This window comes from Cherax quadricarinatus, chromosome 71 (assembly GCF_038502225.1).
Source record: "Cherax quadricarinatus isolate ZL_2023a chromosome 71, ASM3850222v1, whole genome shotgun sequence".
Classification (NCBI taxonomy): Eukaryota; Metazoa; Arthropoda; class Malacostraca; order Decapoda; family Parastacidae; genus Cherax; species Cherax quadricarinatus.
This window is the reverse complement of record NC_091362.1, coordinates 3,121,888-3,137,053: the sequence shown is the minus strand read 5'-3', so window position 1 is coordinate 3,137,053 and position 15,166 is coordinate 3,121,888. Positions and strand designations below refer to the sequence as shown.

At 42.7% G+C, this 15,166-nt stretch overlaps 1 protein-coding gene across 3 annotated transcripts in view; it reads right to left on the bottom strand.

Annotated features, from left to right (window-relative positions):
- Positions 1 to 15,166, bottom strand: part of LOC128700278 (kielin/chordin-like protein) — a 56,943-nt gene that overhangs the window by 16,098 nt on the left and 25,679 nt on the right. For all 3 annotated transcript variants that reach the window (XM_053793336.2, XM_053793338.2, XM_053793337.2), the window contains 3 exons: positions 1,770 to 1,983; positions 1,332 to 1,523; positions 1,034 to 1,228 (listed from right to left, as the gene is read on the bottom strand). In XM_053793336.2, coding sequence (XP_053649311.2) covers positions 1,034 to 1,228; positions 1,332 to 1,523; positions 1,770 to 1,983 — 601 coding nt within the window. The remainder of the gene's footprint in view (positions 1 to 1,033; positions 1,229 to 1,331; positions 1,524 to 1,769; positions 1,984 to 15,166) is intronic.

Below are 15,166 nucleotides of genomic sequence, written 5' to 3'. Positions count from 1 at the left end.
TAGGGACCACTGTGACCACAAATATATAATATGGAGAGCGAAGTAATGGGAGAAAGTTCCTCAATAAAGGGTACGATAAGGCTCTTGTAGCGAGAAATGTGTGGACGTAGTAGCGACTAGCGAAGAAACCGGGGCCACAAACAGCCGAGCACATGTATACAGTATAGGAGAGGACATGCACACATAGGCGCACACGTATACACACGTCCACACACATACGTAATTATGTACAAATAAGATGGGAGCAGAGGATTACTTAAGGAATCACTACATGGTAAGGTATTCTTGTCACTAAATACAAATACTACAGCAGTTGTCTGTACTGCAGACAAAATTCACTATACTTAATATCCTAAACCTTCAGATTGGAGCCACTAAAACGTTTAGTTCCATAACTTTTAACAATTTGCTCACTATTTCTTTATACATGTATGTTACACTTCTCATACACGTTCTGAAGTCCCAGAAACTACTTTTCTTCACTGATGCAACATGCTGGCTCGCACCTGTATAAGAATCCCTATCAGTGAACTCTCAGTCTACTTCCAACCTTATCCTGTTAAATCTTCTATTTCAATTAACCCTTTATTTATACACGACTTCATCTATCCTATCCTCTCTGAACTACCAAACCATCTCAGCTTATCTGTGCTCAAGATTTTCCATGCATACATTCAACTGAAGTTTTTATCTGCATTTGAACATTTACTTCAGATGAGATGGCTGAGTTTTCTAGGTTCCTTCCCATATCATTCAGTCGTCATATCTTATACACGAAAGTATTTAACTAATGATGGTACGAATCTTCCGGAGATAATGTATTTCCCAAATACGTTTCTGGAATTACCTGTTATACCTACTGCCACATCCATTCTAAAATATCATAATCTTTACTTCACCCACGTTTCTTCCCTCCACTTTAATATCTCCCTCACTGCTTCCACTTTTCTAACAAACCATCTCACCCGTCACAACCAACACCTTACTAACTCGCATGCTGTAAAAATGAATAGAGAACCTAAATCAAACAAACCTGCAGTTCCATTTTGGACAGCAAGATCCGGCTGGCAAGTACGTGGAACAACCTTCATGAGGTCTGCTGGTCAGTGCACACTCTACTCTCTGCTCCTTTATGCCATCTTCAGTACACACAAAGGAAATGCAGGGATCAGTTGTAGTCCACTCTTCTCCAGGGACGTGGTAATTTCCAGCAGGGTCAGTACAGCCACTAATTAGTAACAAGTTTAAATTTATTAAACTATGTAGAGACCATGATTTACTACTATCAAAGTCCATACAAAAATTATGTAAATAAATTTGGGTTGTCTTACCTACAATTCCACTGTGGACAACATTCGTTCTCTGGAGTGAATTTCAAACACATTGAATGAACCGGATCTGGTAGATAACATTCTTTAATGCTAGTTGTTATTCCAGTTTTTGTGCAAGTGTGGTAAAGACAGGGACAAGAGTACCACGAGCTGCCAAGATCGCGGTGCTGTCCAGACTCGTCAACACACCCACTAAAGTATCCAGATATACGTTAAGTTCTTGTAAAATCATACATTTGTTTAAATTTGAAACTGAGCTAAATAAGCCATTATATACATTCTGTAATTCATTCCCGTTATATGCGTTTAAGCCTCAGTTTTTAAGTCAATAGCTTATAAGGGATAAAGAACAATGTTTATCTACGCTAATGTAAAGTCACTGCTGCCATTACAATACTCTTTACAGAAAACTGACAATTTTAGGGCTGCGGTACTCACCTTGAACAGTTCCACTGAGGGCAGCATGGACCAGGAATTTCCGTACAGTATGAATGTGGTGGGGGTGGACAGGATACTGGCAGGTTATGACAATACACAGTAGAGTCTGTACATGTACAGGTTTGACACTCGTTTGGGTACCATGTTGCACCTTCCGTTTGAATCAGTCCAGTCTCGTCTACACATACCATGAAATCGTCACATGTCCCGTGATCTGTATGGAACCATGATTATTTTTTCTAATTACCGACTTGAGGGGATTTAGTGCTCACGTCAGTAAAACTGTACGAAAAGATTCAGTTGCTGCTCTACAGAAATTTTCGAGTGCCTTGCTACAATTCTTAGCCCCTTTTAAGGTTTTAATCTCCATCTCCTGGAACCCTTAAAGTAAGGATGAGCTATAGCATCCAGATCCCACAAGGGTGTTTAACATCTTTCCTGCCTCTAAAGGATTTGGAAGAACTGGCAAGCGTCTTTCACGCACCGCGGCCCAGAGGACATCTGTAGCTAAATATCCTCAAAAGCCCAGAGCAGTAGGTAAAACTCTACAGAAATGTAACAAGTTGGATATTCCTCTAAGAAACTTAAGAATTGAAGGTTTAAACTGAATAAGTAGCCGCTGAAATGTTATCGCATGGAAACCATGAACATAAGCTCAGACATGTATTTAGGGAGTTGGGCGATCTGAGAAAGGCATCCCTGAACTGCCTTCTACCCTAATGATGGCAAAAAGAATGCAGGACGGTAACAGTACTATTGCAGCTATACGGAATATGAATGCGTGCACACGTGCATTTTGAATATGTAACAAAAACTTGTATATATGCATACTTTTGCTTATTTAAGAACAAGTACATTGGTGCATTATACATTTAAACATACATACATAATATACATATATACATATATATATTACATATATACACACACACACACACACACACACACACACACACACACACACACACACACACACACACACGCACACTTGTACCTAATTTTGACCGATACGAATTTATTCTTATTTTTAAGATTGCGAGGACTGTTCAGTATACAATGGAAGACTTACTGCAGTTTATGTTAACACAGGAAGGTTAAATATTAATAAAGTTAATTTGTTAAAGGACTCATTATTCATTACTAATATCATACACTCCCGTGAGGCTTAAAAACTGAAAAAAAAAAATTCTGAACATCTTCGTATATTAATTTATTAAAACAACCAAATTAATTACGAAAATTTTAATTAAGTTAGAGTTCCATCAGAATTTTTTTTTTTTTTTTTTTTTTTTTTTTTTTTTTTTAACTGAAAAAACTTGCCTTATTATAATTAATTGTAGATGCTGAATTTCCAGTTAAGAACTTGAGCGACTCTTCTGCATTACGACACTGAATTAACCGACTTTTCCATTATATATTTTAAATTATCTAAATGTTGATGAGAAACAATGGAATAAATCATCTTAATGCCTGAAATAAAACAAATATACATTGCCCTAAAAACTAAAATTAATAAAATTTCGGTTCCTGATCGATCTGAAAAGCGTTTCCTATTTTCTATTATCCCAGTCCCTTGTGACTGCAAGTTTGTAATAGTGCTGAGTGCAGCAGAAGTTGATAATGCAGTAAAATATTAGCGTTAAAATTCTGAAAGAAATGGGAAGCGACATCCACAAGTCATAAGCTGATATCCAAATTTCAATAAAAATGTAATTTAGAAAAAACAAGGTTGAAATCAAATTCAAAACTTCCTAAGACCAACACTAAAATGCACAAGCACATTAAGCTTGAAGCGGGCTAACATGGAAAGCTTGAAACCAGTAATATAGGGCAGTATTTATTTTTTCCATTTCAAGTTTCCTCCGGAAATTTAAACGGGTTGTCGCTGGATACAATCAGTCCAAACTAGCTTTAAAGTTTTATGCAAGCCTAGTGAACACAAAAATGTTAAAGAATGTCTTGAAAGCAGTCACGGACAACGTTCAACTTTTTTTTAACCTTTGATAATAAAGTAGTGAAAATGAATTACTTCTCCAGTTATTTCACACAAAAAAAAAAAAAGTTTAATGTAACTGACAACTTTCACAGCCTAACATCAAGAGATTGAGGAAAACGCTGACTAGAAAAGAATTTTCTCAGTAATTACATGGAATCCAACAAAGTTTTCACTTACACAGCATTAACACAGCATTAACACAGCATTAACACAGCATTAACACAGCATTAACACAGCATTAACACATCAAACCTTCCATCCGTCTCAAACATCTTCCACTGAAGATTGATGCCATTCAGTATGGTTATACTTCTATATGAAGAAAGCGCTAAATCATTAGGGGGTCAGAACTCAAATTCGACTCGAGCAAAGGGAAAAAGCTGGTTCCTTGGATCAGGAGCCAATCACCAGCATCAAGGAGGAAAATGTAAAAAAGGTAAAATACTATTTCAAGGTTACATAACCTATCAGAATAGCATTTCTCCAGCAGTCACAATGGTCTGTGCAGCAAAATAGTCCCTTGAATCTTTTCCAAGATATATTAAGTGCAATTCTTTAAAGCTGACTGAAGAATGCGTTCTCTAGTAATTAACAGAAAAAATTGTGAAAGCAAACGAAACTAGTCAATACTCAAGAGTTTCCTCTTGTTAAACTGAAGTCATAAAATAGCGGAGTTTTTTTTTTCCCTCAGTTGGCTTGCCATATTTAAAATTCTCAGCAATTCTGCAACTGATCAGAAAAGGTATTTTATGGTATTATTATTAATTATTATTATCAAAAAGAAGCGCTAAGCCACAAGGGCTATACAGCGCTGCGGGTGGGGAAGGAAGCATCGGGTGGCAGAAGGTGGGAGCGATGATTAGTAGGGAACAGAAAACAACAGGGCAGGGGATAGTGCATGGGTAGAGGGTAGCAAGAGATGAGGTAGAAAGGGCTGAAGGTATCAGAGTTTGTGGAGTAAGTCAGTTGTCAAAAAGTCAATGAGAGTGTCCGGATGAAAGGTGGGTCCATCAGCGATAAGGGAAGGTAGAGAGAGCAGTGGGGCGAAGACGACGTTGGGGCTAAATTCTGCGTGCTCGTTGATAAAGTGGGCAGGCTAACAGAATGTGGCTGACCAATAATGGAACCTGGCAATTCTCTCAGAGGAGCAGGGCGCCTCTCCATGAGATATCCATGAGCAAGAGGAGTACGGCCAATGCGAAGGCAGGAGAGAGGAGTCTCCCAACCTCGACACTGGTGGCAAGAAGACGGCCAGTAACCTATGCTCGGTTTAACGGAACAAAGTTTGTTGTTGAGCAGATCAGACCAACGTTGTTGCCAGCGGGTGTGAAGGTGGGTAGCTATTACAGCAAAATAGTCCGGTAATGGAACACCTCTATATGAAATTGGTAGGTCATGTACTGCTGACCGTGCAGCAGTGTGTGCCTGTTCATTGCCCTGTACGTTAACATGACCAGGGACCCCCCCAAAAAAAAAATATCTTTATGTTTGGTAGAGATACGGCATAGCCAAAGTTGGATGCGGAGAACTAGACTGAGGTGCATCAAATTTCCGTATAGCCTGTAGAGCACTAAAGGAGTGAGATAACCACAAATGATGACACAGGCATAGATGCGATACGAATAAGTGCTGCAAGAATGGCATACAATTCAGCAGTAAAAATGTTAGCCGAAGATAGTAAATGCCCTGGCACGACGCTGTCCGGAAACAATGCTGCAAATCCGACGCCGTCAGAAGATTTAGAGCCATCTGTGTACACTTCAGTGGCATGAGAAAGAGTGAAAGTGGTCAAGAAAAAGAGCGGGAAGCCGCCGTAGGCAGTTGGGCTTTTGAGCAAGGGAGTGAGAAAGAACAGACTCGAACAGCAGGAACTTCCCAGGGGGGTAGGGAAAAGGGAGATGCTACATGAACATATAAAGGCGGTAACTGAAAAGACGAGCGAATGTAGGCGAAGAGAGAAAGGACAGACCAAACGGGCGGTGAACAAAAAGAATGTCTACTAATATCAGTCACCATTCTATAAATGGAAGGATTGCGGTGATAGTGAGAGCGCACATAGTAGCGAAGGCAATGGGCATCACAGCGATCAGACAAGGATGGAACATTCGCTTCTGCATAGAGGCTGTCAACAGGGAAAGAGTGAAAAGCACCAAGGCATAAACGTAATCCTTGGTGATGGATGGGGTTAAGGCTAGAGAGAGTAGCAGGAGAGGCTGCTGAATAGATCTGGTCACCATAATAGAGTTTTGATAAAATGAGGGCTGAATGTAGGCGAAGGAGAGTTAGACGATCAACTCCCCATGAAAGATGAGCAAGGGTTTTAAGAAGGTTCAGCCGGTTGTGACAAGTTGCCTTTAGAGGTAATGTAGGGTTTCCAGGATAACCTACGGTCAAAGAGAAGGCCTAGAAACCTGACTATCACGTTCAGGGATAGGGGAGCCACAGAGGTACAAGGATGATCGGAGATGACAGAGCGTCTAGTGAAAGTAATTTGGAAAGTTTTGGTACTGGAAATTTTAAACCCATGCGTGGTGGCCCAATTGGAAACACGGTCGACCGCATGCTGGAGAGAAACTAATGAGGCGACAGTCAGTGCCCGCACAAGCAATAGTGAAGTCATCTACATAGTGATGACCAAATATTAGATGGAAGAACAGAGGCCAAATCATTTATAGCAAGGAGAAAAAGTGTTGTACTCAGAACACATCCCTGAGGGACACCTTCAGCTTGGACAAAGTCCATAGAGAGCACATTATTGACTCGAACACTGAAATGTCTGTCAGTTAAAAAGTTCATAAGGAAAGATGGTAGATTGCCTCGGAGGCCTAAGGAGTGAGCTTGGGCCAAAATATTATACCTCGAAGTTGTGTCATATGCCCTCTCAAGGTCAAAAAATATGGCAATAACTGAGTGGTTATTCGCAAAGGCATTACGAACATGCGTATCCAAACGTAGTAAGGGGTCTATGGTAGAACGGCCCTTACGAAAGTCATATTGATGAGTGGAGAGACTTGTGTTTCTAAATACCACATTAAACGTCTACTTACCAGACGTTCCATAACTTTGCAAACTGCACTGGTAAGAGTGATGTGACGATAGTGGGAGGCTTCATGTCCCGTAGTACCAGGTTTGCGGAAAGGGAGAACAATGGCAGATTTCCACAGCTGTGGAAGAACTCCTTGTGACCAAATAAGATTGAAAAGGCGTAAGAGAACTGCAAGGGTTGACTGGTGAAAATGTTTTAACATACGAATATGAATGTCGTCTGGCCCAGCTGTCGATGATCGGCAAGCTGAGTGTTGCCTCCAGTTCCTGAAGTGTAAAAAGCACATTATACTGTTCTTTTCTGAGAGAAGGAAACTTCAAGGGAGCTAACTCTCTGGCAGACTGAGGAAAGAAACGAGGGGCAGAGATGGAGCCCCAGAGAAATATGGACCAGATGATTGCCAATTTCAATGGCAACATCTAGAGGGTTTGCTATATCAACACCGGCACCACGCAGAACAGGAGCCGGGTCAGGAGAATATTTACCACTCAGTTTTTGTACTTTTTTCCAGACTGCACTCAGAGGAAGCAGAGGTGCGTTTAGCGTCATGGATGACATGGCGAGCAATCACACGCTTCTGCTTAAAATCAAGAAGTCTTTCAGTGGTTCTATTATACCAGTAGATGCCCCACGCAGCACGTTTCAAACGTACTGCACGAGCACAAGCAGGAGACCACCAAGGCACGCATTTCTGAGAATGCCTGCCCGAGGTTTGGGGAATAGATTGAGAAGCTGTGGTTAAAACTGAGGACGAGAAGAGGTGTAAAAGCTCATCAATGGAGGACGAAGAAGGAACCTCACTGAAAACAGATGTGAGTAAAGGTCCCAATTTGCCTGATCAAATTGCCAGCATGGGTTACGAAGAGGTGGTGAATATGAAGGGGAAGTAGAATGATTGGAAAATGATCGCTGTCATAAATCCGGGAGAACAGACCAGGTGAAGTCTAGTGCAGCGGAGAAAGAGCAGACAGAGATCGATGCAAGAGAAAATACGAATACGAGGATCAAAATGGGTGCGAGTACCTGTATTTAAAACATGGAGGGGGTGGGAAGCAAGAAAAGTCTAGCTGAATGCCACGGTAATCACAGTGAGACCCCCCCCCCCAGAGAAAATGACGGGCATTAAAATCGCCAAGTAACAAGTGGTGGCGGTAATGACGAAACCAGAAAGGCAATATCCGGAATAGATAATGCTCGAGAAGGATAGAGGTACAAAGAACAGTGTGTATACCACCTATGCAGGTGGATACAGGCTGCTGTGTAATGCAGCGAAGTACAAGCAAATATCTGATGGTACCGAATATCATTGCGTAGAAAAAGGGCACTTTCGTTAAAGGTCCAATCAGGAAAAGGATGCGAAGAATACAATAAATTATAGCCTGAGATGGGATAGATAACAGTGCAATTTTGGTTCTTGTAAGCAAACGCCAACAGGGGAAAATTGGGAGAGCAACGTCTATAGCTCACCCCGATTACCCGAGGCCGCGTATATTCCACTGTAAATAGGCCACGATTGGCAACGATAAAGATACTAGAAATCCACAGGTAAGGGTACTTACGGACTAGAGGGGTTAGAAAAGTCCACATGCGGTGGCAACGGAAAATGTTCAAGAAGCGAAGGAATGGTGCGCTGTGAAGAAAGGAGTTGCGCAGATGGAGAATAGGAAAGAGAAGGAACAGAGGGTGGATCAGTGTCCGTTGATGGTTTGGTCTCTGCAATATATTCAGAGATTGCTTCAAGTGTCTCGGAGTTCAAAGACGTCGTATGGGAGACAATATTGGAGATGGTAGTAGTAGTAGTTTGAGTAAAGATCGGAACTGTAATGGACTGTATCAAGGTAGGGTGGGGGGGGGGAGCGAAAGGGTGGAGGGAACTGGAGAAGTGTGGGTGGGGACAGAAGAGGCAGAAACCTGGGAGGTGGCAGAAGAGGAAGAAACTTGGGAGGGGACAGGGAAAGAAGGCACAGTACGAGGAGGAGGATGAACCTCCACACTTGTAACCAAGCCAGTGAAAGGGGAAGACCCAGGTACAGATACCGGGAAGGTAAAGTGTGGAGGTGGATGAAGGGAAGGAAGGGTTAAAGGAGATTTTTTGGACTTCTGAGAAGTAGAGGGACGATTGGGAGGTGTCGTACGAGGTCTTGTCGATACCAGGGTTTGCGAGGGAGAACACTAAGAAGTGAGAACAGACCGAGGTGTTGAAGTAGGGACGTCTGAGCCCAGGACAGCAAAAGAATTAGATACAGGAGTGACTATGGGACTGGCCACTGCAGAGGAGGCTGCAGAAGATGGGACCCCAGAAGTAGGGGGGGGGAGTTTTGAAACACGAGAATAAGAAACACGGGGCAGTCTCCCTTGGAGGCGGAGATGAGAAACTGCCATAGCATAAGGGAGACCTTCTGCCTCTGAGGCAACGAATTTATCGCTCATTCAAGTAGACCTGGCAACGGCGAGAGTACGAAGGGTGAGCCTCATGACAATTAAGGAAAGAGGGAGGTCGACTGCAAGATGTATTAGAATGGTCATCGGCACCACAGACTGGGCATTTGGCTATAGATCTGCAATATTTCGCTGGGTGGCCAAATCGCCAGCAATTTCTACACTGTTGCAGAGTAGGGATCACGTTCCGAACTTGTAACGATGTCCTGCTACATAAACAGAGGATGGGAGTTCACGGCTGTCAAAAGTTAAACAAGCCACATTGCAAGGGTATCGTCTCTGCCCACGGGCAGGAAGAACATAAATGTCTACCTTGAGAATTGGAAGATCTTGGAGCTCCAGCTGTTCGAGAATGTCATTGCCACTTGTCTGGAAATTCTGTTGGACTAAGGTATGGGGCAGAATAACAGTACCACTACAAGAATTGAGGGAATGATGTTTTTCGATAGTGATAGGAATAGTATCGATATGTGAAAGAGAAACATCATGAGCTTGGGTAGCATTCTGGACTGTGATGATACGCGTACCACTCTTAAGAGCATGAAAGGAAGTATCTCTACCAACATGACGTAGGAGCACTTTGCCAGTACTATGGCAGGAAAGATAGGCAGTAGAAGTCGGTAAAGAATTTAGTCCATTGTGTGGTCCGAAACCGAGTGTGGAGAGGAAGTGCATGACCTGTCGGTCTTTTCCAAGTAGAATGGAAATTTAACGAACTAACGTCATCAGGAGATTGTCGTTGGCGTTTAGAAGTGGGACCAGAGTTGGTCCGACGTGGGACGGGCTGGCGATTCGAAAATTGCCGCACTGTAGAGGGAGAGGCCGGAAGCATAGTCAAAAGAGCGGAGGTCAGACAAATCGAAGGAGTCAGTCGAAACCCCGGCACCTGAAGCGGGTGACAAAGCAGCACCAGCAAGAGGTACAGGGACTTTAGGAGTGTCCGAAGAGTGGCCAAAAGATGAGGCGAGGTCAGAACGGCGTGCAGTAACAGTAAGGGGCCCGGGGGTAGCGGGGTCACGGATTGGGTACTCCATGGTTTGGTTACTTTTCTTTTTGTTTAAGAAGAAAAAATGAATAGAAAATAAAAATAAAAAAAAAAGAATGAAAAAGGGGGCACCGGGGATGGATAGTTCCTAGGAGGAATGAAAGGGCCAGAAATCTCCCTCCATGACCAAAAGGACCCCAGCACCTCAAGTAGCGCAGATGCAGCATGAAACCCGTGCCATACCCTACCCTTCATGCCAGTAAACCATCAATCCGGGATAGCAACCTCACATCTGCCGAGCTACCTCGGTGGACAAGGGAGAGGGCGGCCAGATATCCTCCACAAAGCATACCTCCTTTGGCCACCACCCCCGGAATCCGAAAGATACCCAAAGCCACCCTCTGGGATACTGGAGAGGGATCGGGACATCCCCAGGTGATCCAGATTCCATGGCAAACTACGCCACCGCCAAGAACCTCAACGGAATGGGATGGACCCCGGTACCCTTTCCCCTGCCTAGGAACTAGTGCGCCTGTGGGAAAAATTCCAAAGGCCAAAAAAGGAAGGGCAAAATTAAGGGGTGGGGAGGAAGAGGAATAAAGGAAAAACTTGAGGATGGGATAGGGAAGGGGGGATTGGGGGGTAATTAGGTTCGGTCTGAGGAAGGAGACCAACAGGTCTAATTCCTCAGACCAAGAGCCTTTTCACCACGCCAAGGAGCCCCCCTTGAGGTATTTTAATGGTAATTAATACTCTTCAAAGGATAAATTTTCCTCATTTCCATAGCATTCCTTAGTTATTGAATAAAAAATAATTTAATAAACCTTTTAAATTGAGACTTTCTCATCCAGTGGTAGCGCGAGTCTTTTAGGAAACCACATAATTGGTGAAAATATGAAGCCGATCAGATCACTCATTCTCCAGCTATGACGCAGATTTCCATTTAATGTCTATATATTTAGATTTCAGTCACCGCCGTCGTAGCTGATCCTATGGAACCTTTACTGGACGTTAGAAACTCCGCCACTAAGGATTCTGAAAGTTATCAACCATTCAGGGATGCTAGCAATGGCATCAGTAAATTTAGCTATGAGGCACCTAAATATGTCAATTGTTTCTAGAATATAATCCTCTTCTCCGTTCACTAATGTTAAAAATTTTGGAGCCAATTAGATGAGGCAGTCGAGTTATGCACAAAAATTAAAAAAAAAAAAAAAAAAAAAACAGGCAACCTCTTATACGTACCCATTCGAGGACACTTAAATTGTTCAAACTGAAGTTGAGGAATAACAGCATTACCCATCTCATAAGTTAATTTGTTCTTACGAGGAAAACATTCGTCCAACGCTGAACATTTTATCCATATTGCTGAGGAGCAAGGTGAACTCTTACTGGCCAGGTTTGCCGTTATGGAAGAACCATATATTCTCCCCCACTGTAGTGGACTGACTTCTTTAGCCAATATCACCAGTGCCATATAGTTGTCTAGTTCCTTTGTGGAAACACGAACTGTTTTTTAGATACTACTAAAGTGAATTTGAAAGGGATCCCGAAGCACATGCTGGGATCGTTGGCTACCATTTTTTTTGTAGTAATAATCTTTTAAACCTGGTCTAGTTCTTTCATCCTTGTTGCATCATCTTTACTTTCATTACCCCTGATGCTGCTAGCAAATCAGCTCCCTGCTCAGAGTTAAGGTGTTTAATTATCAACCGAGTTTCAGCTCATTCTCAGTCCTGTTAATGTTTTAAAAAACTCATCCCCTGTAGTGGCGCTCAAGTCATTCTTATATCGGGAATCTAGAAATGGGCAGTGTATAATGTTAACTATAATCTAGTTAACATGGACAGATCTGAGTTTTCCACTCTTGAAAATCTTGTTAAACAAAAAAGTACTTGGCCATATGCTTCTATTTACAGCAATTAAATGATGGTAGGTGCCTTATTTAAGCCATATTGCATTTTTTGTGATCTAATAAGTGCTATTCCAATGAGCTTGTGCTCTGGTAGTTTTTGTTCTTGAAGAGCCTTTAAGTTTAATGCAAGCTAGTTTAGTGACTGAAAAGGGATACAATGATGTATTTACTGTACCCCAGAATATTATGGATAACCAGTTAAGTGTAGGTAGAAAACATTACAAACTCTTGTATCCTGTACCATCAATTTCTTTAATATTAGCTTCATTATCTCGTGATATCAAATGTATTTCTTCATTAAGTCTTTATGTGCACTGAAATGACATCACTGTAGACAATTTTCTGAATGAAGTGTTTGGCAAGTCACATGTGGTGTGTACTGTACCTGCACATATAGGGCCATGCCTCTTAACTTGCTATTTGCCAGATGCTCTCACCTATGCCCCGTAGGCTTTGTGATGCATGCTTTTAAAACTATATATGGAGCTTCCTGTCTCCACATCTTCGTCCAAGTCATTCCACTTCCCGACGACCCCGAGACTGAAGCTCCTCACGCCTCCGACTCATCTGCAGCTTGAACTTTCAGCTATACATCCTATGTACCTCTCTCGCCTCAGTTAATCCATGTCTACTCTAACAATGCTTCCATGTATATTATATATGCTACTATATTAGCACGATTTCCCCTAACTCTGTTACCAGTCTCATTGCATACCTCTGCACACTCCAGTTCTTTATCAGGTGTGCATTTCATGGAGTTGGGAACTACAAAATAACCCGGACAAATGTTGCAGTCTTCATTATTTTTTTTCATATTATTGAAGGCTACCTGACGAGTATTCCGGCGATCAACGCCTCCACGGTTAAGTCAATGACCAGGCCTCGCCGTGCATCAGGGCCTAATTCAGCTAGGTTGTTACTGCTGCCCGTACACAGTCCAACTTATGAACCACAGCCCAGCTGGTCAGGTATAGAGTAACTGTCTAGCTCCCTCTTGAAGGTAACTAGGGGACTATTGGTACTCAACTTTAATGACCTGAAGTCACTTGTTCTCGGAAAATAGCATTTGGTGCACCACTTTCTATTCTCTCAGACTGAGTGATTAAGATCCTCGTGCAGTACCTCCGGATATAATCCAGGTGGGATTCGGTAACGCAGGTTAGGGCTGAGAACTTCGGCAATCAGTCCGCCCGTGGCTAAAGCTGCACAAACTGCCATGTGCAGAGCCTTTTATTCTGAATTTATCTTTTACGGGTTGTAATAAGTGTGGGCGTGACCCATTCTAGTTCTGTATGTGGCAAACCATTCTGTTGATTTGTCCTCAAAAATGATGGCGGTTGATAATGGAGCTCCATTTCGATGTCTTGTGTGTGGTGTAGTTTGTCGGAGTAAGAGTGAGTTGTTCATCCATATGCGAAGTAAGCATCCCGACGAATATCATAGGGATGTGGAGGGGGGCGGTTGCCCATGTGAAGACCAGATGGTCTAAAGAGGGGGAGTACGTGTTGGCTATGGCCGAGGAAGATCCTGAGAGAGGCCAGGAGTGCTGGTCAAGGTGTCCCAGCGGGGATAAATTCGTTCTTGGCGAAAGTCCACACCGGGAGATCGGTGGAGGCAATTAAGGGCCACAGGAGAGTGGCGTCATACCTAGTTCTTGTGGACAGAACTATATCCGAAGTAATTGTTGATGGTGATGGTATGTTGAGGATTCAAGATGTTGACCGCCAGGAGGCGGGAAGCAACGAAATTGGGGGTGGGGAAGGGTTGTTCGGAATTGAAGTCTTCCACAATCTAAGTGTTCCAACAGTACATGCACTAACACCACCTACTGGATACAATTAATACTAGTGCATACACGAACACATGTCAAACTACAGAACATGGTACATTTTGTCACACTGTGTGGAGAAGATGCGGAAGGGATATGGGGAGTTTGGTCTTAATGTTTTTGATGATGAGTGTTACCTCTGTCCGGAGTGTATTGGATGAGATGGCGGAGGCTATGCTTACATTTGTGTAAGAATGAAGGTGGTGCTGCTCGAAGAGGAAATGCCCCCCAGTATAACAATAGGGGTGGTAGGAGAGCTCAAAGACAACTGCACAGAGATCTGCAGAAGCTGTATAACAAGGAAAGAATCAAATGTGCGAAGCTGGTTCTTGAATGAAGATGGCGGCACTTGGGTGCCCCTGAGCAGCAGGTTGTGGTTAAGGAGCAATTGCAAGAGTTTTGGTTGAATTTGTTTGCTAGACCATCTGAAGATGCAAGACCGGGAAGGACACTTGTTGAAGAACCATTATGGCAATTGCAGTTACCTATTGACGTTGACGAGTTTAAGAAAGCGGTAGCTGCGTCCAATGGCAGTTCTGCGCCAGGTCCTGATGGATGGATGCTTAAAGATCTAAGGATGTTTCCGGAATAGTTCTGGGTTGATTTGTTTAATATCTGGTTGTATGTTGGATATCTACCGAAGGTATTCAGGAAGGTCAGAACTGTCTTGCTGCCTAAGGTTGATCGTCCTGAAGAACCAGGTCAGTATAGACCCATCACTATATCCAGCATCATCCTCAGAGTATTTCATAAAATATTGGCAGCGAGATGTGTCCATTGGGTTCCCCTCCATATGGCGCAGAGCGCGTTCCTACTCACAGCTGGCCTGGCCCAGAATGTGATGTTGGATGAATAATTAGGGTGAGTAAAGAGGGAATAAAGCCGCTTTATGCATTATTTTTAGATGTAAAGAAAGCCTATGACTTAACCATTCCTCGGTTAGGATAAGAAACAAGTAGGAAAATCCTGTCAAACGAATCTGATAGCACAGGCACAGTAAATTCATGTGCATTTGAAGAGCAACTAGAATTACTGAATGACTGAATAATAAATTTAAATGTGTTGTAGGTCTTTTTTCTGAGCTATCTTCCAAGACGATAATACACCAAGGTTGTTCAAAATTGTCATGAAAAATGTCGTACACTTTGATTATTCTAACCCTCACCTCCCACCCCCACAATCTCCGGA